We start from the raw sequence: 23,967 nt of genomic DNA on the forward strand, positions 1-23,967 counted from the left end.
CTGAACCCTTACCTACTAATTGGAGGAAACTCATGAAACTAATTCATGAATGGATAAAATGAGAACAATGGTTTGACACCCACAAAGGTTAGATTCATTTATTTTTAGAATGAGTGAGCACAAAAACATTTGTCAGACAGGGGCACAAATATCATAATGCAATAACCTATAAATCATAATCAAGTCTTCAATCTGAACACAAACTAGATAAACTTCAAAGATTCTTCATCCTCCAGATGTTCTTCCTGCTGCTCGTTATCTGATGATATCTGGATGTGAGCAGCTCAGTGCTGGTGCTCAGGGGTTTCCAGGAGAGTAATGGGAGTAGGCTGTGAGCCACTTCACGGGGCAATCCCTAAAATCAAACACAATGTGATTCGCAAGCACAATGGAGTAACACTAACACCACCCACTCACTTTATGTTTGCCAGTAGGGATTTCTCAAACTCCCTTTTCTTTTCTATCGTCCCACTTTCTTTTTTTTTCTTTTGACTTAAATATATTTTTACACGCCTTTCCCCTAATACCTGCTCTATCTGTAGGATTTGGGATTGTTTAAGCCTTTCAAGATGGTTTACCGTCTAGTGTCTACCTCTAAGTACTTAAGTTTGTTTTCTCAGTTTTCTCTGCTTGTGCTCTGTACTGTGACGCAAGTTACAAAGTCTGGCCTGTCTAGGAAAGAAAGCTGTAGAAATGCCAACCATGCAAGCTAACAGACTTATCAACATCACAACTCTATCATTAAGTTGGAAGTGGTGTAGTACATGATGATCTTTAATCTCAAACATCAGCTGCTGTTGAACAGGTTAGATCTGCAGCAAAAGCTGCCAGTATCAATATTAGTTCTGTAATATTGAAAGCCCAGGAAGTTTCCTGGACAATTCCACATTTTGCTTCAAAGTCTAGGAAGTGGTCCAGAAAGACCACTTTCAAAGTCAAAGTGGTCTTCCTGTGTTTATCATCTGGTGTCCCCTTTTCTCTGTCTTCATGTCCGATGTGAATGTTCTTGGCTCTGTGTCAGTGTGTTTTACGTTGACCTTCATTTCCTGATTATTCGCACTTGTGTTCGTTATGTTTAGCTGTGTCGTTTTCCCCACCTGTCTGCACTTATCTATAAATCCTGACTTTGTGTAGGCAGGCCTGTCTTGGGTCTGTGTGATTATTTTGAATTCCTCACTATTGGGATTTTTTTATTGGTCTTTGCTTTTAACTCCATCAAATGCTTGATTTTGATCATGTCTGCTGGAGTCTTGCATTTTGGTCTTATCCTTACAGATCTCAACAGTTAGGACGTTTACTAAAGAATAGCTCTTTTTTTTAAATTCCTCAGCAAAGCACAGAACAGAGGTCTGTAGTATAAAGCAAGATTTTGGATTATTCAGTAAATCCTAGGTGTTTTCACTTCTTATATCCACACATTAGGGCAGCACGGTGGCACGGTGGTTAGCACTGTTGCCTCACAGCAACAAGGTCCTGAGTTCAATTCCACCATCAGGCCGGGGTCTTTCTGTGTGGAGTTTGCATGTTCTCCCCGTGTTTGCGTGGGTTCTCTCCGGGTACTCTGGCTTCCTCCCACCGTCCAAAGACATGCAGCTTGTGGGGATAGGTTAATTGGATAATCCAAATTGCCACTAGGTGTGAATGTGAGTGTGAATGGTTGTCTGTCCCTATGTGTTAGCCCTGCGACAGACTGGCGACCTGTCCAGGGTGTACCCCGCCTTTCGCCCTATGACAGCTGGGATAGGCTCCAGTGCCCCCCGCGACCCTGAAAAAGGATAAGCGGAAGCGAATGGAATGGGAAATATCCACACATTGGTATAGTAACTTGTGTAGTAGACCAAACTTGCGTGATGGGATATCTACTCCTAGGGAAAGTTTGCAGCAGTACTGAATGTTTTCTACTTGTGAATAATCAGTGTAAAATATTTGAAATTGGCCTTTTAACTCTTGCCAGATAAAAGGGCAACAAGAATTTTTTTTTTAGGATCACTCGTAATGTTCTAGGACACAGATGAAATCTCCAGACCTGCACTGCAAACCTTCCTATCCTCTTCTTTTATATATGTGTTCACACTTACAGATGATTCATTAATGAAATGGATTTGATTAGCAGCACATGGCTGCTACTTAGTTTTTTATACGCTGCTTCTGGATTTTGGCTTAGTTTTTTTAATATATATATATGTATCTATATAATTACATGGTGTAACATGTCATGTGTTCTTCATCTGCAGTTGTAATTATCATTTGAAGAACTGCTAATGACCCCCTGATTGTTATTATGTCCTGATGTGTTCAGGCTGTCCTTTCTCTTTACCATGACTCTACACTGTTAAACAATGGGTTGAGTTACAAAGCTGACCACATAGCCTGATTGCTGATGTTGGGGTAAATGAAACAAGATAACAGAAAGTTATCAAGAGTTTGTTAATTTGCTTCCTATTGTACACTTCTGCTCTCCTGTGTGTTCGTGTTGAAGATTTTTATACCGCTGATACTTCTGACCCTTCCTCCTTTGGTACTCCATTTCATCTACTGTCCACACAGCTCCCTTTCCTCCCTCCACTCGCACAAAACACTTGTGAAGGCTGAGGTTGTGACGTACTGCATTCTAGAGAGAGGATACAGATACAAGGAAACAGTTCTATCAACATGGAAGCCATGCTATTAAAAACAGTACAGTATAGTGAGATGTTCTGGTTGGCACAGTTTTTTTTCTATGTTAAACTGTGCCCAAATGTTCAGTTTATTACAATAAAAAGCACTTGTATTCTGTACACAAGTAGGCATCACAATTAATATTTCATCCAAATAGTACAAACCTTCCAGGTGGCAGTATTATGTCTGAAGTAGAAGAACATGGTAGTGAACCAGTTGTAAATCTCATTCAGAGTACGCTGTTTGTCTGGAGACTCCAGGATAGACTGCAACCAGTCACACACATGGAAGGGTAAGCAGTGGCAATATTTGGCAAATTAGTCATAAATAGCTACAGTTTGCAGATAAAACCCGATTCCTACTGTAAACCTTTGAGGAAGACTTACAAAGCCTTGAGCCACCCTTCATTTTAATTATATTTGGTAGGAAAATGGGAAATAGGTAAGACATTCAAAGCTCTTCTTTGGATGTTGGCTGCCTTTTGTTCGTACAAAATATCATTTTAAGCCTGTCAAAGTGTGTTGCAACTATTGATGCAACTAAAGAAATGGAAACAAACAATGATTTTGTGACAGGCTACAAATAAAGTGCCTAAAGATACAATTTTAAAGCATGAAACCTTTTTTTTCCAAGGTCTTTTGTAAAGTATCTGAATATGAGGGTAAGATGGCGCCGCCATTGCGTGCAATAGGTCGGCAGCCTTATGAAATTTCACCTAGTGGGACTAATAAAGGTTTATCAAATCAAATCAAATGTTGCAGTGACTTGGAAAAAAACACACATCCAGAGAGTGTGTATAGAAGTGTATACTTTAGAACAGGGGTCGGCAATCTCAGTCCATGAGGGCCGGTGTCCCTGCAGGTTTTAGATCTCACCCTGGGTCAACACACCTGAATCACATGATTAGCTCATTACCAGGCCTCTGGAGAACTTCAAGACATGTTGAGAAGGTAATTTATCCATTTAAATAAGCTGTGATGGATCAAGGACACATCTAAAACCTGCAGGGACACCGGCCCTCGTGGACTGAGATTGGCGACCCCTGCTTTAGAGCCTTGAGAAATCAGGGACCAGTTCACATCAGACCAACTTCACAAATGAAAATAAAACATTAGACAAACTCACCCATCTTATCAAGTATGCATAGGTGTAAGGAGGCCTGATGTTGTTGTATTTGTAACACTCAATACTGGGAACCAAATCTATAAAAGAACAGTGGGCGTTTCTCATCAGTTTGTCCCGTCAAACACACTTCTTTGGATAATGTGCTTTTGAAACATATTTAGAGATAAAACACAACATGCAACAAATATACAGGTACTGCACATTTCAACTGTCAAATGTAATCATTTATATTAGCTAATAAGCTCTAATAGCATTTTATCTGAATGTTATGGTGAAAACGTAATGTGCATAAAATAGTAAAAAAGGCCATTTGTGTGTGAATCCTAGTGAATTTCACTGTTACCTGGGAGGAGATGATCAGAAGCAGTAGGTCTGTTGCCATGCTGGACCAGCTCTTCCAGATGTTTGGTGGCCCACTGTTGCACTCTGTCTCCACTGGTAACCTGAGGCTGCGGCAGGAACAGAGGAAGGCTGTATTGCCACTCAGAAGCTGCCTTCTGCATATAATGATGAAGGTGGATGTGAACAGACACAGCCATTTATTTTCTCTCCAGAAGAAAAATAAAGCAATATTTCAAGGAAATTCTTGTTTTTACTGTCTTAGCATGTAGACATACCGAGTCAGAGTATTTGTCCTCTGAGAGATGAAGTTGCATTGCAATGAGTTTCTGTTTTTCCAGAATGAGCTGAAAAAAGAGAATTCCCATATATCACTGGATTACTTCTATTTTTAGGAGTCTGGATAACCAGGTTCATGTGTCTACTCTTCATTGCTTCTGTGTTAAAATGCTTCGTCTCAGATTCATTTAGACTGATCTCATAGTAACATAGTAAAATATAGAACATAACAGAAGACTTCACTATCAGAATGCTGGCTCACTTATGGTTCTAGAAGTTTCTAAAAGCAGAATAGGATGCAGAGCCCTCAGTTATCTAGCTGAAACTTCAACTTTAACTAAAATGTTCCTTTTAAGCTTATAGCTACTGCGAGATTGAGTAGGTTCGAAAGAAAAAGAAACTTGTATCTATTTTTGGACATATTTACACATGAGCATTCATACAGCATAGTGCTGCTGTAGCTTTGTTTCTCTGGGTTCTACCTGACTTTCCATGTACTGAACAATATCCTGCTGGACCCTCCATTGAGCAATACTTCTGTCACCATGTCCGTGTTCAGAATGAAGATGCCTAAAAGACAAATTGTCACAGGGTATATTCAGGGTTAATACAGGGTTTAAAAATATCCAGAGCTTCCTGCCCTTTGTAAAAAGGCCTCAAAATCTAATAATTGGTTGTGTAAAGACAAAGAAATAAAACTAGACTTTTGAAAACACAAACTACGTGAAACCAAATTTTTTGTAAATAAATTTCTATAAATATAAATTTAGAAGATTGAAATCGTCCTTTTTAAAACAATGCAAATATCCAGTAGAATATCCTGGAAAATAAAACCCACACGGTCCACAGTGGGCAACTCACTGTGGGGCCCCAGTAATGGCATGACATTTCAGGCCCAATGGGCAGCCCATGGTGTGGGCTGCCAACACTAAGCACATAGGGGCCTGTTGTGGGGCCCATGCAGACCTGCAGTAAGCCCATAGTATGCCAATGCCAATCAATGAATAAATCATTGACTGTTGTTGTGAATGGGTGCTATATAAGTTGAACTGAACTGAAATGGATTGAATTAATAAATGCTACTAGTTTTGTTGTGTCCAGAAATGAGGAAATAGCCTTTTCCAACCCTGCCACACCACACACACACAAAAAATTTATTCATTGAATTAATGCACAGTTCTTACTTCAAGAAACTAGAGAAGTCTTCAAATACTGCTTCACAGCCAGGCCATCGGCAGAGCCCACTCATGAGCAGAACACTGGTCCCCTGTGGGATGCTGGAGGAAACAGAAATGTTTCAGTGATGTGAGTGTGACAGTCAAGAGTGTAAAAACATAACGCACCAAAACCAAGACTTACAAACCATTTTCTGCCAATCTGACTTTTGACATGAAAAGTTTTCTAACCCGTATATTCAGGATTTATGCATTGCAATGCTATGTGTTGCATAAAATATGCTAATTGCAATATGCAGATACAAAGGACTGTTGTTTTCGGAGCAGGGTATGAGCCATTTTTTTCTTAAGCTGTCCTATAGGTAAAGAAATATGAGACAGAAATAAAAGTGAGACAGACAGAACTCAAAAATGATAGCTATAAACTGACATCTTAATATGAGGTTCAAAAAATAATTCTTGTGGACCAACTTGTTCCAAGTACTAGCAAGGGTTAGGTATCAGCATAGCCAGCTGACAGGGTGTGATGAGCAATTAGAGACAACTAATTTACTAACAAGTCTATGAACCAAATTTAAATGAAAAAAAAATTAATCGTTATTAAAGCCCTGACTTTGGTGATCACCAAATAAATATATAATTAAGTTGTTTACCAGTTTGAAAGACGGAAAAGTAATCACAAGTCATTTAAGAAATGGACACTGAAAACCTACAAAAATGAACACTTTTTCTTTATTCATGAACATCCAGGGATGATTTGCTTTTTACTTTTTCAATTTACTCTTTCAACTGTCCTAAAATGCTGTGAATATTTTAAAAATTACAAACTTTGTAGCCAGGGTTATAAAGATCGGCCATATCTATTGGAACTGAAAACAAAATAATATAAATTAGAATCATGATTATTGAAAAAATAGCTGTTACATAATGAGAGTTAAAGACCAGGCTCCACCCACTAAAATTAGATAAAAATTTACAACAACTCTTATGCTACATCTAAAACATGAAATATAATGTCAGTCACAAGAGATCACATGTTTGTCTTGGTGTAATATGAACCACCAGCTCAACTTACCTCCAGTCTTTGGGCTCATTTTCACCACAGCCAAGTGCTCATTTTAGTGAACCAAAAGTCTATTTTTTTAATGTGCTGGCTTTTCATCAACATACACTACCAGTCAGAAGTTTTAGAACACCCCAAATTTTCAGTTTTTATTGAAAATTATGCAGTTTAATGTCTCATTGCACTCTGAAATGAAAACATAGTACAAAAAAGCAATTGCAGCCAAAATCAATTTATAGACCAAAATGTATTCTAAACTTTTGACTCATCAAAGTAGCACCTGATATAACAACTGAACACAGCCTTGGCATTCTTTCTACAATAGAAATCAAATATTCTCCCATATCTGTAGCAGAAGTTCCCATAAACGTGGACCTTGTAGGTTGCTTTGCTTTCACTCTTCTGTCCAGTTCATCCCAAACCAGCTCAATGGGGTTTAAGTCTGGAGACTGTGCTGGACTCCATGTTTTCAAGCTCACCACCTTGTTCTTTGTTCCTGAGGTAGTTCTGGCACAGCTTGGACTTATGTTTTGGTCATTATCTTGCTGTAGGATGAATCCCTGACCAACTAGGTGCATACCAGAGGGTCCTGCATGGTGCTGCACAATACTGTGGTTTTGGTTCAGGGAGCCTCTCACTCTGTACAAGTCACCGACCCTGGATCCAGTAAAACAGCCCCAGACCATCATCTCACTGTGGACCCATCCTTTTACCTACTCAACGGTGTACAAAGATCCTGTGTGATGAACCGAAGATTTCAAATGTTGATCCATCAGTCCATAATACCTTCTTCCAGTCTTCAGTAGTCCAATGGTGGTGTTTCATGTCCCAGCCAAGCCTCTTTGTCTTATTCTGACGTCTGGCATTCTTGCTGCAACTCGTCCTGTCAAACCTGCAGCTCAAAGTCTTCTCTTCACAGCTGAAACTGAGACTTTCTTACTACGACCACTATTAAGCTGTGCTTGAAGCTGTTGTCCTGTCAGCCGCCTATCACACAGCTGAGAACTCTCAGCTCTCTCTGTTAACTTGTCTTCTGATTCAGTCGTGTCTTTGGGTCTGCAGACCTCTTCCTGTCAAAGTTTCTGAGCCTTTGGATGTTGAAGGAAACTGTACTCACTGACACCTTGACTTTGCAGTTTCTCTGTAGGACAGGCCGACATTTATAAGTGTTGTGATGGTCTGTCTCTCTTCCATTGTTAATCACCTTTTTCCTCACCATTTTTGCAGCATCACACTACTTTCTGCAGTACAATACTGTTCAACTGATGCTGACCAACACTTCTTTTATGCAGACAGAGGGGGTTGGAAGTAATCCAGAAAAGCTGGAACACCTGTAGGAATTAGTAGCACCAGCTTTCAAGGCTTGATCAAGCTCCATTTTTGCAGAAGAGCTTTAAATTGTTAATACATTTTGTGTTCCCTGAAAAAGACCTTTTGCATAATTCAGATGTTAATTTTTCAGTTTAGGGTAACCTTACTTTTTTTTTTTTTTAACCTCTGGCAGTTCACCAGCTTTGTATCATTTCAAACTATTCATTGTACTTGAATGACTTGAACTACAACAAATAACTGGAAAAATTGGGGTTTTCTAAAACCTTTGACAGGTAGTGTATGTGATTTTGATTTTATGATGTAAAATCATGCTACAACAGCTGCCGTAGGCTCCTGCTCCCTGTGACCCATAAACTGGATAAGCAGAAGAAGATGGTTTGATTGCTGTGCAAGTGGTACCCCGCTCACTCTCAGACCTGGGGTATGAGATACTGTTGATTTGTCAAATAATGGGACAATTCCACAGCTTCTACAACCACCTTTAGCAGTAGTAACTTGCAGTAACTGAGTAATTGTTTTCTGTACGACTTTAACAGTCTCTCACATTATTATAGAAAATTGAGCTTATTCCCAGTTTTATTTATCTATGAACCCAGAATCAGTTAGTTAAACAATAGTCAAGTTGTAAAGACATAAAGGCCTAGATGACCTCTAATTTTTTATTTCTAAATTAAGACAAACTGAAGTTATTGTACTCGGACCTAGAAGTCTCCAGTCTTCCTGGAAGACAGCGAATCATCTTAGAGTTATTTTTGATCATGATATGCCTTTCGATATGAACACTAAACAAAGATCTAGAATCTTTGTTTAACAAAGCAGACAAAGTAAAACTAAAAAGCTGGTTCACACATTTGTTACTTCTAGGCTGGACTACTGTAGTTCCCTGTTATTAAAGCTCACTGAAAAACCTTTGATCTAAATTGCTGCAGAAAAAGTGCTGACAGGAACTAGAGAGAGCATACAGCAGGTAAAGTAAGTACTGAACACTTCACAAAATAATTTCTGAAGGTGCTGTTGAGATGACATTCTCACCAGATGTCAGTAACAACCATTCCAAAAACATGCAATGAAATAAAACCATATGTCAGTAGATGTCCATAAATGAAGACATGTGTAATAATAAGAAATGAAACATGAGTATGAAACACAGTGAAATGTATTTAATACTTTATAGAAGAGCTTTTTTTTTCAAGATGCCGCCTGTATGGAGAAACTAGTCACATGTATTGCTCAGGTGTGATTTTGGGCCATTCTTCCACACCAACAGTCTTTAAATCCTGATGGTTACGTCTATGAGCTTTAGTTGTTTCCATTTGGATTCAGGTCAGGTGACTGACTGGGCCATTATAGCAGCTTTATTTTCTTTGGTTGAAACCAATTGACAGCTTCCTTGGCTGTGTGTTTGGGATCATTGTCTTGCTGAAATGTCCACCCTTGCTTCATCTTCATCATCCTGGTGGATCGCAGCAGATTTTTGTCAAGTTTACCTCTATATATTTTTCTTTGAATTATATGAAGTGTGCCAGTGCTAAATGCAGAAAAATAGCCCCACCCCATGATGTTCCCACAGCCAAGCTTCATTGTTAGTATGGTGTTTTTGGGGAGCTTTTCAGTGCGTTTTGACCTGCAGACATTGCATGTATTATTATTATTATTATTATTATTATTATTATTATTATTATTATTATTATTATTATTATTATTAAACAGTAGCAGTGACAGTCAGCAGTGGTGAGCATGCACACATGGCATACGGCCATGGCAGTTGAGTGCATTACTTATTGTTTTCTTTGAAACAACAGTACCTGCTGATTTTCTTGCACAACTCTGCTGATAACTCTTTTCACTCCTCTGTCTGAAATCTTGCAGGAAGCACTTGTTTGTGGCCAGTTTATGATGAATGATGTTCTTTTCACTCCTGAATTATGGCCCCACAGTGCTCACTTGAACCTTCAGTAGTTTAGAAATTCTTCAGTAGTCAGTGGTACATATGCTGCAACAATGTAGTTGTGAAGCTCATTGGTTTTACCCATCATGAGATGTTTCTTGTATGACACCTTGGTAATAAGACACCTTTTTATAGGCCATCATTTGGGGCCGAACCAGCGCTGATATAAATTTGTAGTGGCTCATTACTAATTACTCATAGATTTCAGCTGATGTCATTCCATACTGTTTTCTTCATGTGTTCAATACTTTTTTCTTTTTGTCATTTCTCATTATTACACATAAGTTAATTTAATTACATCTATTGTTCAATTTGCATGTGTGGATTGGATGGATTGTTACCAACATCTGGTGAGAATTTTATGTCAATAGCACCTTAAGAAATATACTTACTTAGAAAATTGGTGAATTGTGTTCAATACTTGTTTTACACATTGTATGTTTCTTATACTGGCTTCTCTTCACTGGCTCTCTATTAAATCAAAAATCAAATTTAAGATCCTTCCTCCTTACATACAATAATAATCATGCCCCATCTTATCTTACAGTAGAGCATGCTGCTCTCAGACTGCAGGCTTACCTGTGTGTATTTAACAGTAGAATGGGAGCCTTCAGCTTCCAGGCCCCTCTTCTGTGGAACCAGCTCCCAATTTGGATTTAAGAGACAGACAGCCTCTCTGCTTTTAAGATTAGGCTTAAAAGTAGCTTTTTTGAAGCTTACAGTTAAGGCTGGATTAGGTAAATTTAGTCGCCTGCAGCTGGGGGACACTCACCTTTTTCCACTATACACCACTACTGCATGTCATGAAATTTTGTCTTCTTTTTCCCATCGTTGATTTCCTGACCTGTCTCTCTATGCTTCCCTGGTCTCTTTTCTTTCTCCTTACCCCAACTGGTTGAGGCAGATGGCTGCCTCTTCCTGAGCCTGCTCCTGCTAGAAATTTCTTCCTGTTAAAGGCGAATTTTTCTATCCCTTTATTGTAAAATACTACCCATGGGTAACTGTCGGATAGTTGGAGTTTTCTCTCTTAAATTGTAGGGTCTTTATTTTTACAGTCTAAAGCATCTTTGAGATTTGGCACAATGTAAATAAAATTGAACTGAACTGAATTAATTGTTACCCGTCATGAAGCCGGGCCTCAAGAGAGGTCTGCTTTTGAATGTCTCCCCTCCTCAAGGAGAGGAAATGATGGCTCGATGTGGGAGAAGAGCCCATGTGAGGTGAAGGTTCCTGAAGAATATGGCATGCATCCACCTCTTCCTTGCAAATGGAGACTGCTGCACTGCTTTCTGGATGCAGCAGGGGAAGAAAAGATTGATGTAGATTCTTGCCATACAAAGTGAAACCTAATACTATATGCTACTGGTGCTACACTACCTAACTGGTATATTAAGACCTTAAATAGAGCACCAGCATCTTACACTCAGCAAATCATAGAATTAACACATGTGTCACAATGTCATAACAAGCACAGGAAAAAAAATCCTACACTTAATTTAAAAAATTAGCATATAACACTTGTAAACAAACAAACAGACAAAAATATCCTTAGTTTCAGTATTTCATATGTTGTTTTTTTGTTAAATATGGAGCTTATAAGTTCTGCATTTTTAATACATTCTGTATTTGTCTCTATAAGTTTATCTTTTACTTTAGAGAACAATTGTAAGACGATTTGCATGCATCAAATGCAAATCGTCTTCTCCTAAAGTAAAGCAAAAGACATTTAAATATCTGTATACCACGTCGTTGCCTGTAAGCGACTGGAGAAACGTGACGCAGAACTGATGGTCTCTGCTGCTTCTGTCTAATGCCTTCCATACTGCTCCAGCACTGGAAAGAAAAAAGTATTGATATTGTTTTGGCTGTAACATAATACAGTTTCCTTTTAATCGCTAGGCCTCATTCAAAAACATTTTTTATTTGTTTGGGTTTTTTTTTTTTTCATTTTTTAGGAAGAAGTGATGTTTAACATTTGATAGTTTACTAACAAATATTTGTAACAAACTGTTTGCCATTTGTTTCTGTGAATCACCTAAAATGATGACAGAGGTCAGTAATTTGCACCAGAGGTACACTTCAACTGTGAGAGACAGAATGTGAAAAAAAAAATCCATGAATCCACATGGTAGGAATTGTAAAGAATTTATTCGTAAATCAGGGTGGAAAATAAGTATTTGGTCAATAACAAAAATACAACTCAATACTTTGTAACATAACCTTTGTTGACAATAACAGAGGTCAAACGTTTACTATAGGTCTTTACCAGGTTTGCACACACAGTAGCTGGTATTTTGGCCCATTCCTCCATGCAGATCTTCTCGAGAGCAGTGATGTTTTGGGGCTGTCGCCGAGCAACACGGACTTTCAACTCCCACCACAGATTTTCTATGGGGTTGAGGTCTGGAGACTGGCTAGGCCACTCCAGGACTTTCAAATGCTTCTTACGGAGCCACTCCTTTGTTGCCCGGGCGGTGTGTTTTGGATCATTGTCATGTTAGAAGAACCAGCCTCGTTTCATCTTCAAAGTTCTCACTGATGGAAGGAGGTTTTGGCTCAAAATCTCACGATACATGGCCCCATTCATTCTGTCCTTAACACGGATCAGTCGTCCTGTCCCCTTGGCAGAAAAACAGCCCCATAGCATGATGTTTCCACCCCCATGCTTCACAGTAGGTATGGTGTTCTTGGGATGCAACTCAGTATTCTTCTTCCTCCAAACACGACGAGTTGAGTTTATACCAAAAAGTTCTACTTTGGTTTCATCTGACCACATGACATTCTCCCAATCCTCTGCTGTATCATCCAGTGCTCTCTGGCAAACGTCAGACGGGCCTGGACATGCACTGGCTTCAGCAGCGGAACACGTCTGGCACTGTGGGATTTGATTCCCTGCCGTTGTAGTGTGTTACTGATGGTGACCTTTGTTACTTTGGTCCCAGCTCTCTGCAGGTCATTCACCAGGTCCCCCCGTGTGGTTCTGGGATCTTTGCTCACCGTTCTCATGATCATTTTGACCCCACGGGATGAGATCTTGCGTGGAGCCCCAGATCGAGGGAGATTATCAGTGGTCTTGTATGTCTTCCATTTTCTGATGATTGCTCCCACAGTTGATTTTTTCACACCAAGCTGCTTGCCTATTGTAGATTCACTCTTCCCAGTCTGGTGCAGGTCTACAATACTTTTCCTGGTGTCCTTCGAAAGCTCTTTGGTCTTGGCCATGGCGGAGTTTGGAGTCTGACTGTTTGAGGCTGTGGACAGGTGTCTTTTATACAGATGATGAGTTCAAACAGGTGCCATTCATACAGGTAACGAGTGGGGGACAGAAAAGCTTCTTACAGAAGACGTTACAGGTCTGTGAGAGCCAGAGATTTTCCTTGTTTGAGGTGACGAAATACTTATTTTCCACCCTAATTTATGAATAAATTCTTTACAAATCCTACCATGTGAATTCATGGATTTTTTTTTCACATTCTAGCTCTCACAGTTGAAGTGTACCTCTGGTGCAAATTACTGACCTCTGTCATCATTTTAAGTGGGGGAACTTGCACAATCGGTGGCTGACTAAATAATTTTTTGCCCCACTGTATTTAGTCACATCACATAAAAAAATGTAGTTAAATCCTCTTTTTTTGTGTGTCATGTATCAGGATGAGTACATTCTGAGATATCATCATTTGTTCAATCAATACTCTTAAAATTGCAAATATAAATGTAAATGTTGTATTTTTAATGAAAAATGAAATTCTCATTAGGTTTGCACCATTCTTTTCATATAGGGGTTTTAGGGTTATTCCAATGAATCCAAGCTCTGGAATTGGAATTGTCCAACTGGACAAATTTGGGATTTTACAGTAGAAATAATCACAGGTACAGACTAGTAAAATGTGTTGATTTTCATTGTTATTTTCTGTAATTTCCCTGACCAGCATGGAAGGGCAGTATGCAGCAGGGCGTGAAGTTTGCAACTAGATTAGGCCCAAGCACCCCTGTAGCCTCATCAGCTGATTTTAAATCATCAGTTTTTTGAGGTTTCCCTACTTTCCTTGATGACTGGGTGCCATCACTTTGCTTCATCTCAGCTAACTAGACTCGCTGAACCTGATTTGTTGGATTGTGCTGCTGTTGGTGGCTTCTGGAATTATCTGAGAAATCATAGAGCTTCCTTTTTTGGTAATTTTACAAACTGTCTAAGAAGACAGTCTTTCAACTTTACTGACTGAAATTTGTGTGTATTATTATAAATGTTAGTTAGCACTACAGTGCTTAATAAATTCATTAGACCACCTGTCATAAAAACAAGAAAACACAAATAGTAATTTGTCAGAAATGAGTTTAAACTAAAAATTATTCTTATTTATTAGGCAAATAACAAACTCAACTCACAGTTTTAGATCCAAATTTGAGCCGGCACTCTGGACTTGCCTGAGATGTCAGAAATTAATCATACATGTGCATTAACATTTTTTCTGCTTTTTTCTGAAAGTTCATGCGACAATAATTTAAAAATAATTATAATAAAGAAACATATAACTTTTTAAAATAAACATTATCTAACATTATATCCAGTGTATACAGTTTAACCAACTACTACAGCTCCCAACTGGAACATAAAAAACGCAGATTTTTGATAATAATAAAACATCATTAAACTTTCTCTTGTTTATTTTAAGCTTATTTTCACAGACACTATAATAATAGATTTCATAAATCCTTCTTTCCAAAAAGCTTTGACGCTGTGCAGAATTTAAACACTGACACAAGTCAAATCACATTTCCTAGTTTCAAAGTTTGAAATGTCATCTTTGTATTGTTTATGTTACGTAGGCTTTAAATGTTTAGTAACTGAAGTTACTGAAACAAGTTTATTCCAATTAAGTGATGTTATTTGTTACATACCTGACTTCCTGACACAGACATGGGTGGCTCTTCCATCTGTTTGATGCTATCAAGTTGGTGTTCGACTTTTTGTTGTCCAAATTTCATGTACTCATCAGAAGTCTCTGGCATTTCTTAAGACACAGAAGACACATTAATGCCTCACTAGAAAGACTTAGAAAACCACATTTTATCATGGAAGTTTTGTCATTTTCTCTACTCCATGAGGGTAGATTCAAACGCTACAAATAAGTAAAGTGTGTTACAAAATGTTCCTTTAATTTAATATATCTGGGAGACATACTGACATATAAACAAACTCTGGCTATTATCTGTAGAATTAACACATAATAACAGTGAAAGAAAACTGCAGCTCTGAACAAGTTTTAAATCACTGCACTCCCATTGTTAAATATTAGGTGTGGATTCTTTTCTTTAGTTGCAAGCATCCTAATAAGATGCTAAGAAGCTGGTTTTAGTTTAAATTGTTTGAGTGATCAAAGATTCAAAGTGCTTGGAACTTCTTCAGTACTCAAAGAACTCAAACCACCAAAGTTTTTTAATAGCTATGTAAAACACTATTTATTATTTAATCATTTTTAGAATGTGACATGATTCTAACGGCAGTCATATGACTTACACCATTCTGGCTTGGGCAATTCCCAGCTTAACAAGTTCTGCAACAAATGTTGGGGAACCAGGTCATATTAATGAAAATAGACTACTGGAATAAGAAACACTGACAAGGACAGAGAACATGGAATTGATGGAGTGCTACTATAAGGACTGTTCACAACAGGAGAGGTTACACGCAAAACATATAGGAACTTTGGATGAGCAGAATACCAACGTCCACACTGATCAAGAAGCACGTGGAAGGTGAGTGCTATAACATCAACAAAGGAAATATAATATCAACACTAGAAATACAAAGACTACAGCAAAGTGGGAACAATACTGAGCAGTATGGCTGTTTGGTTGAAACAAGATCACTACACAACCAATGATAAGCCTTGCTCATCTCAATGAGAAAGTTCCTAGAGGACAGGAAATCAGCCAATTACACATCTATATACTCAGCTGGATCAGCAGCATCAGGAGACAGATGCCCATGATGTCAAAAGATGAGCACCATTTCCACAGAGGCAGGAGTCACCCTAAGCTAACAGGACCCATGTTTCAGACTGTGCAAAGGTGCCCTGGAGACTTTTTAGCACACAGCAGTGGGACAGGTCTGGACTGGGACAGAAAAATTGGCTCTGATATTTTTGGTGCAGGAGGCCTACAGCCGATTGTCCAGTTTAATATGTGCACATATTTGTGAAATTCTTCAAAGCAATAGTAAAGATGAGTAGCACAAGCAAAAATGTGAAATAGAAGAGAATAAGTAGGTCAAAGTAGCAAAACAGGCAGTAATGAAAATGAATGAATAAAGATTATGCTGCTCTCACCTCTAAATTTAACAAATCAAACTCCCAAACAAAGGGTTGCTCCTGTGTGTGGGCATTTTTACAAGCAGCCAGCTGAGCACATCCAGCAAGAGGATTACCTCAATGTGACTTGAACTTCCAGAGGGAAAGCCTGTGCTTATGCACCCCAAAGCAGTTCAGAATACCTTTGGAGTCTTTGTGTCAGATCTTGGAATGGGTTTAGGATAGGGAATTTACCTCAGAAGTTAGGTAGGTATTGTGTTGCAGCAGCCCATTAAATATAAAATACAAAAATGACACCTTGATAAATCAAAATATGATATGATACACTAAGAAGCTTAAATATCAAGTTATTGTAGGAGCAGTGGGATGAGTTGGTAAAGAGTTCCTGTATCAGTCACTGACTTTGTTATATGAGGTCCTATATCTTTGACACTCAGCTAAAGAGAGGAGCAGAACTTTCAACTGAGTTGCATCCAACTGGCAGGCACAGCTGCCAGTCAGACCTGTAAAGTAGTGAGGTCTGACAGAGTCCCCTGTCCATACGGTCTTTAACTCTGACATTCAGAAGAATTTCACCTGTATCTCAGGCGAGTGTTGGAAGTCTGCAACTTCCTTGCTGGAGGAAGTACAACCTAAAGAATTGTGGGAAGCCACGTCAGTTAAACTGAAAAAGGTCACTGGGATAGGTAAGAAATTCCCTTGTGAAAAGGAGCCACATTTGGATGAGAGTCATCCCAAGTTACCAAAGGCTCTGGATACTCTGGAGCTTATTTAGTGGGCATGCCTCTTCAGTGTTTTGTGGAGATGCAGACTGGAGCCCTGGTTGGTTCTGATAGTCAAGAAGAATACCAAATTAGAGGTATCACGGCCACTTAATCATCCACTTACATACTTCTATAATCAAAGTGAGAGCTGTGCCCTCATGCTTGGCACAAAATCAACCATATTTTCAGTGGGTACTGGACTCTCCCATGGTTGTCCCTTGTCTCTAGTCTGTGACATTCATGCACAGGAGGGAACTCCATAGCGCTCCTACCATTTGTGAGTCTTGTGCTTATTTCTGGCTTCTAATTTTGTTGAACATCTGATGTTTAACGACATCAGATGTTCAACAAAATTAGATTTACAGATTTACACATCAGATTTACAGATTTACAGGCTCTGCCAGTCTTGTATTTTCAGAGACACATGCCACAGTCTCTTCCCCCATTGACAGACTCCAATGTCTTAGACTACAGATATCTCTTTTGTTCTAAAGCTCCACTGTGAGGTGAAGAGTCATTTTAACCAAAACTGCTGCATGTAAAGAACTGTATCAGATAAAATACTCAGACCAGCCATCAGGCATCAACAACCAGGCTGCTTTCAATCAGATTTCATTCAGACTGAACTTCACTAGACTGTCTTGAACATGACTACATGCCGAAATGCTTTGAATTTCTGAGATAGTTTGACACATTTAGTTTTACAAGTATCATTTACATATCTTGAGTAACCACAGTCAAAAGTCAGTAGGGTTTTGATAAAAGTTAAAAAAATAAAATTATTATAGCAATCCTCAAAAAAGCTAAGCTACTTCATGAGTAAGTTCCATTTTTATTAGACTTGATTTTGAAGAGAAAAATGTCAGACCTCTGGTAGAGGACATGAGACGACTTTAGGAGGACCTACACATAAACACACTGTGTGTACGTGCCTGTGCTCAGTTATATTTAACAGAGACTGTTAAAAATAATGAAGTTAAATTCAATTAATAATATTACAACAAATCCTGTCTCAAGGTTATTCAACTGTTTGCTAAAAACCCTGGAATATACAAGTCAGAGTAAAAGATTGCTGACAATCTTCCTACTTGGACAATACTTCAGGGATTTTGACAGTTTGTATCATTTTGTGGCACCCTTTCTGCCTCAAAATGATACATTTTTATTGTATTTCTACCTTTTGCTTCTGCATTAAGTAGGAACACATAGAAAAGCAAAGAAGTTTGAATGTAATCTCAGAAGCGTGTGATTGTGTGAAAAGTCTCCAGGCAATGAGAATCAAGCATTTAATACAGCCATGAACACATTAAAGGCTCAAGTATGTAAAGTCTTTCCTGCAGCAGGCTGTGGTTGTTCGCAGGTGCTCTCTCTCTCGCTCGCTCTCTCTCTCTCTCTCTCTCTCTCACACACACACACAGATAGCATCAACAAAGAAGTCTACAGAACGAGTGGGAAGCTGTTCTACTTTCATGCTGCATGGTGACATATCACCTGCAAGCAATGGGACCTGCTTTTTTCAAATCAGACAATATTTTTCCTGGAGCAGCACTTCACTATGTGATACTCAGCAAATGTCTGAATGTTTTTTTTAAAAAACTGTTTCAAATCAATGTTGAAAAATACTGTCATTCATTTCACCCTTTGTTTATTTAATTTAAACCTTTTTAAAGTCCGTAACTTGGTTACATGGTCATGGTTACAATAACACACACCTGGAAATATTGAATATTGGTCTACCCTTTAAAGTTCAGTGTTGATGGTTTTCACCCCCTCTTTCTTGTTATTTTCTGTCAACTCTAGAATTGAATTTTTTGCCTCTTGTGTGAACAGCCAACATATCTGGCTTTTGTGTGTTATATCACTATGCCCTATAGCTGAATGTGTATACAAATCTGGTAAGTGGAGAAATACACAGAACCACTGACAGTTCTGTGTCAGCGTTTCTGTGTGAAAGTGAGTCCATCACCATAACCTCTGTAAACAGCATTAAATAGACGGGTACAGAAGTTGTTATGGAACTGTACTTCATCTGGTTTTGTTAAAAATTAAAGTAAGAGCTATATTTGAGTCACTGAACCTATTCTTTTATGTTGTTGGTGCTTTTTGGAGCATTTTAATGGAATTTGCTGACTAAGAATAAAATGACTTGCTATGTAGTACTGGCCCGCCAGTGTTCACTTTTACTAAGTATAATTTATGGATGTGTGTTGTTGTTTCTTATGACATGTGTAAAAATAAATCACTGTGGTTATATTTTTGCATAGAGTGGACACACTAAGTGGCAAAATTCAGACACTTGTCCAGTTTGTGGACCATGTAGGACAGTCTTGATACCAGTGAATAGACTGGTATCTTTTAGTCAAGCCTCTTTCACACACTCTTTTTTTAGGCCTAGGCACTTTTAAGGTAACAGTCACGCACACTCATGCAGCTGCACTGGGGGACAATTCAGGGTTCAGTACTTAACCCAAGGATTCTTGGACAAGAGGAGCTGGGAATTGAACCACCAGGATTTACATACCAAGTCACAGATATGTTGTCTATTTAAGTTGCGATGAAGGCCACACGCCAAACTCATCAGGCAATTAAGTTACTCTACAACCTAGAAGCATGCTTGAGTTTTGACATCTTCTGTCTTTCTGTTCTTCTCTGTTTTTCTTTCAAGTGGGTGAACTTGTGCCAAAAGCCCCTACAGTGTTAAAACCCAGTCTCAAAGATGAACATCTTGTTAAATATATTCTTTCCCCTTCTGCAAGTTCTGCATGTTCAGTTTGGGTCAAAAGACAGTATCATGATAAGTTACTGGGAAAACGAGTCAGTCTTTTTAGGCATGCTTGATTTTTCACAAGCTTTCTCCTGAGAATGTTTAATACAGTCAGAGCCTCAGTATTTAAATTTCTAAGACATTTCTTTGGTTTTAATTTCTTCCATACTTCCAGATTTACCACTGGAATAAATCTTAATAAATTATGTTGGCACAGGACTCTTATCGAAATGACATATTTTTAAGTGAAGCAAGTAATGTTTACAATCAACACGGAAATAAGGTACGCACATTTTGGGGGGGTCTGATCCTTTCTTTCAGTTATTGTATCAGACTGAAGGGAAGCGTCTGTACAATGAGCCAAAACAGCACACATACTGAATGTCTGATGCAAATGCACACCCACAACAACAGGAATTCAGTAGAAAGTAAGAGCAGCAGGTTTGTGGCTTCTCAGTGTCACCTTTCATTCTTGTTTTCTTTTTCAGCTTCATCTTACCTGGAGAGGACCATGATAGTCTGCATCTGTTTTGTCAAAGTGAGGAGAATTTTAGTCATAACCCCACACTAAATATAAGAGATATGATGCTTCATATTTGCTATTTCCTGTCTGGATATTTCATTCGGCCACATTATAGCATGGAAAGTTGCAGATGCCTCATACTGGTACTACTATGAATGTGTGGGTTTACTACTCTCATACTCCCATATCTGAAATAAAACTTCTCAATTACATTGATACACTGAAATCAGCGAGACTGGTGAAGGGTTAATCATTTGTATTAGTATCAGTAAGTACAATGATTTAGCATCTCCTGTTGTTTTATTTAATTCATTAAAATGGCAAAGTTCCCATCTTGGCGTTCACATGAATTTGCCTGAAACACACTTGACAGTAAAAAACAGACCTAATAACTGAATGTCAGATGATGTTTTAATATGTGAATGGGAGACTGGAAATAAATCCAGTGCTTTTTTATTCTCTGCCTGCCTCATACAGCAGGCTGAATTTAAAAAATAATAATAAAAAAAACACTAATAAAATCTTAAGTCAGGTCTTTTTAACATAAATGACTAACTGGTCAAAACTCTTTCACATATCATCAGAAAGTCAGATTCTATTATAACAGACTCGTTATCTCAAGACTTCAGTTTTCTATCAGAGTGGGTTTTCTTGTTCCTCTCAACGTTCAGACCAAGAGGTGTGATGGCGATAAACAGATTTAAAATGAACGGAGGAAAAGGAAGTAGGCCTACACAGAATATTATTGTCATGACTAAAGCTCTAGTTTTTGCACAATAGCACTGATAGCCTCATCGCGGCACTAGATAGCACACACACACACACACACACACACACACACACACACACACACACACACACACACACACACACACACACATGTATATAACAGATGTGGAAAATTGCAAATGCTGAAGTGTTTGTGTTCCCGATTCCTGCCGACTGACTTTGAAATTGTGAGCAGTCCACCTGTCCAGTATAGAATCAGCCTCTTTCCCAGCAGCAGCAAAGAATGGCTCAAGCCCCAAAACAACCTTCCCCAGTGTTATAGTTTCACCAAATGTGATATTTGTATGTTTCACTTTTCTGACACTATTCCATAGCTCAGCAATTATTAGATTATTATATAATGATTACAAGATTAATACATGATTTAGTATGCAGAAACCAGTATTGCATATTGCATATGTAAGATGTAAATATGACTATTTTTTTAAAATATTAATGCCTTGAAGAGAATATTTGTATGAGGCATACCCTGTTTTATAGAAACTGCACTACATTTTAAACATCGACTGTAAATTTCATGTGATTTCATGTTCAGTTAACGCAGGGCTTTTAAGTTGATCCTCCTGTTTCGCTAGCTAGCATATAACTTGTGATTTCAGCAGTTCTATTGGTCAGTTAGCAATAAATCAGACTAAGATAGAAGAGCAGAATGAAATGTGTTATTAGAAAGATGCTCTAAGCCTTTCACAGCGGTAATACCACTTTACCACTGCACTGTTATTTCCTGGTTTCAGCTAACAAGATGGCTGCAGCTTTTACAAAAGTCTGGAGAGGAGTTTTCACTTTTGTGCCTTTTTTTATTAATAACTCTTGTAACTCTCCTCATCCATACGTCCAACACTGTATACAAGTCTACAAGTTCCACAACAACACACCTCATATTGACAGAACAAAGAACATGCTCTGGGTTATGTTAGTTATTAAAAAAAAACAAACATCTATTGTAATACAACACACCAAAATCATTTCCAAACCTTAACACACACACACACACACACACACACACACACACACACACACACACTTAGCCAACACATAAATGAAACGTGTTTAATAAACATTATGAACGTCTCGATGTACTTGGTGCCACTAACGTGCAGTAAATGACGGAGGATGTCATTCTGATGCTAAAAGACTGAGAGTGAGGTAGAAATGAACTTTAATCATTTATTACATGAACACTAGGACAAAAAAGTCCAACTGAATGCTTCAGTCCCTGAGGGCACAATTGTTTAAAAAAACAGAGTCATTTTAGTGGCCTGAAGAGTCCTCACTTCACAAAAAGTAAAGAACAAGATTTTTTCAATCTGTTTTGTATACTTTTAAATAAATAAATGTTAAATACATTTAAATACATTAAAAAAACATTAATATTTTATATTTTATGTATTGACCCTACAAATGAGAAGATAAAATGCTTTTTCTGTTCACTATTTCACCTATAGCTGAGAAACTGCACAGTAAAATGACCATAAACTCTTTCTAGAAACATTCTGTAGATGAAAAAAAAAGTTAAAAGATTAATACTGCAGTTTGGGGGAAATGGATGAGTGAAATTGCTCTAAACTGTTCAAATCTCTGAAACTGAAATGGGCTCAGGTCTATAAAAAGAGAGAGCTCGGCCACACACGTCCCGCTGTGCAACAGGACCTCTCTGTCACCATTTGATTTACCTCATCATGATCGTAAGCGTTAATAGTGCCAAATGTTTTAGTGTGTGCGTTTTTAAACCGCATGCATATATTAACATATCAAAGTTAAATGCACTGTAGTATGAAATCGTCACCTTTGATAAATCTCAAAATTATCATCTTAAATAGCTTCCCAAAGATTTCTGGGCCCTTCATCCTAACGAGATGCCCTCTCTGTTTTCGGTGTCTGTGTATCTGTGTATCTGTGTATATGCTGCTTTTGATAAAATTTTGATTTGAAATATTTGGACTGACTGTACATCCTTGTTGACTGAGTGTTGCCATCATCGCAACGTTTTTAAAATATGCTCTGAACATCTCACTCTGCATTGAGTCCAATTAAATAACTTTTGAAAATTTATTGTAAAACAGTACGATTTGTGCTTACCGGAGAAGCGTATGCAGAACCTCCTCCTTGCCACAGTCTTCCTTTTCTCAGGTACTTCGAGGGAGAAATGATTCAAGGGGGGAGTAATTCCACAGGAAATATGGTTTTCAGCAACTACGACTTCAAGATGTATGACAGATAGACCTTATTTTGAGGAAGACTGCAAAGTGTGGTTGGCAACACAAGAAAAAAGTTTAAAAAAAAAAAAAAGCTATATTTCACAAAAAACCCAAACAACCCAACAACAAAAAGAGCACATACAATTTTCAGCTTAATGTTTAATTTTACTCAGCAGCGCTGTGCTTTTTTGTTTTAAAGGAAAATATAATTAAATGTTAAATATCAGAATCAATCTTGGACATCTTGACCTGAAATAAATGTTTCTGGTACTGCTTTATGTACAAAGACCAGAATAAAAAGATACGTGTTCAGCACTCACCTGACTATCTGAGAGCACGAGGACACATCAAAGCAGCACAACATCAACTTATATTTATACCCAGAGCAGGAGATGGGGGAATGTAAAGCTCATGTAGTCAGCAAATCAAAACACACCAAGAAACTGCAACAAAAACATTTCCAAACTCTGCTGTGACAACCTAAAAAAAAATCTGTCTGTTGGAAAGTAAACTGTTTTATACCTGAGCAAGAAGTGCAAACGGATTTATGAAAGGTTCCGACAGTTTTGACAAAATAACAACTTTTTCCGTCTTCCCACATAGCTCACCTTCTTCTGTCCATTCTTTCACGCAGGTTATGTCTTTATTCACCAGTCAACAGCACATCAGCATGACAGGTCTTTCAATTTAGGCTTGCAC

At 38.2% G+C, this 23,967-nt stretch overlaps 1 protein-coding gene across 3 annotated transcripts; it reads right to left on the reverse strand.

Moving 5' to 3' along the window:
* Positions 1 to 93: 93 nt before the first annotated feature.
* Positions 94 to 23,650, reverse strand: foxp3b (forkhead box P3b). 3 transcript variants are annotated; one of them, XM_013915716.1, is made up of 14 exons: positions 23,589 to 23,650; positions 23,150 to 23,309; positions 14,819 to 14,931; positions 14,306 to 14,344; positions 11,662 to 11,752; positions 11,040 to 11,208; positions 5,586 to 5,678; positions 4,884 to 4,971; positions 4,401 to 4,469; positions 4,127 to 4,280; positions 3,784 to 3,860; positions 2,823 to 2,924; positions 2,490 to 2,611; positions 94 to 355 (listed from the first exon to the last, which is right to left on the reverse strand). In XM_013915716.1, exons 3-14 carry the CDS (start codon positions 14,927 to 14,929, stop codon positions 298 to 300), a joined length of 1,173 nt encoding a protein of 390 aa, XP_013771170.1. In that variant the 5' UTR covers positions 14,930 to 14,931; positions 23,150 to 23,309; positions 23,589 to 23,650; the 3' UTR covers positions 94 to 297. The 3 variants fall into 3 exon arrangements, with proteins under 3 accessions (XP_013771170.1, XP_013771168.1, XP_013771169.1); XM_013915714.1 differs by lacking the exon at positions 94 to 355 and having other exon boundaries at positions 1,767 to 2,611; XM_013915715.1 differs by lacking the exon at positions 94 to 355 and having other exon boundaries at positions 1,767 to 2,611; positions 23,150 to 23,269; positions 23,589 to 23,609.
* Between the last annotated feature and the right edge of the window lie 317 nt (positions 23,651 to 23,967).

The sequence above is a fragment of the Pundamilia nyererei genome, unplaced genomic scaffold (genome assembly GCF_000239375.1).
Source record: "Pundamilia nyererei isolate P.nyererei 1_Seehausen unplaced genomic scaffold, PunNye1.0 scaffold00352, whole genome shotgun sequence".
In the NCBI taxonomy this organism is placed as follows: domain Eukaryota; kingdom Metazoa; phylum Chordata; class Actinopteri; order Cichliformes; family Cichlidae; genus Pundamilia; species Pundamilia nyererei.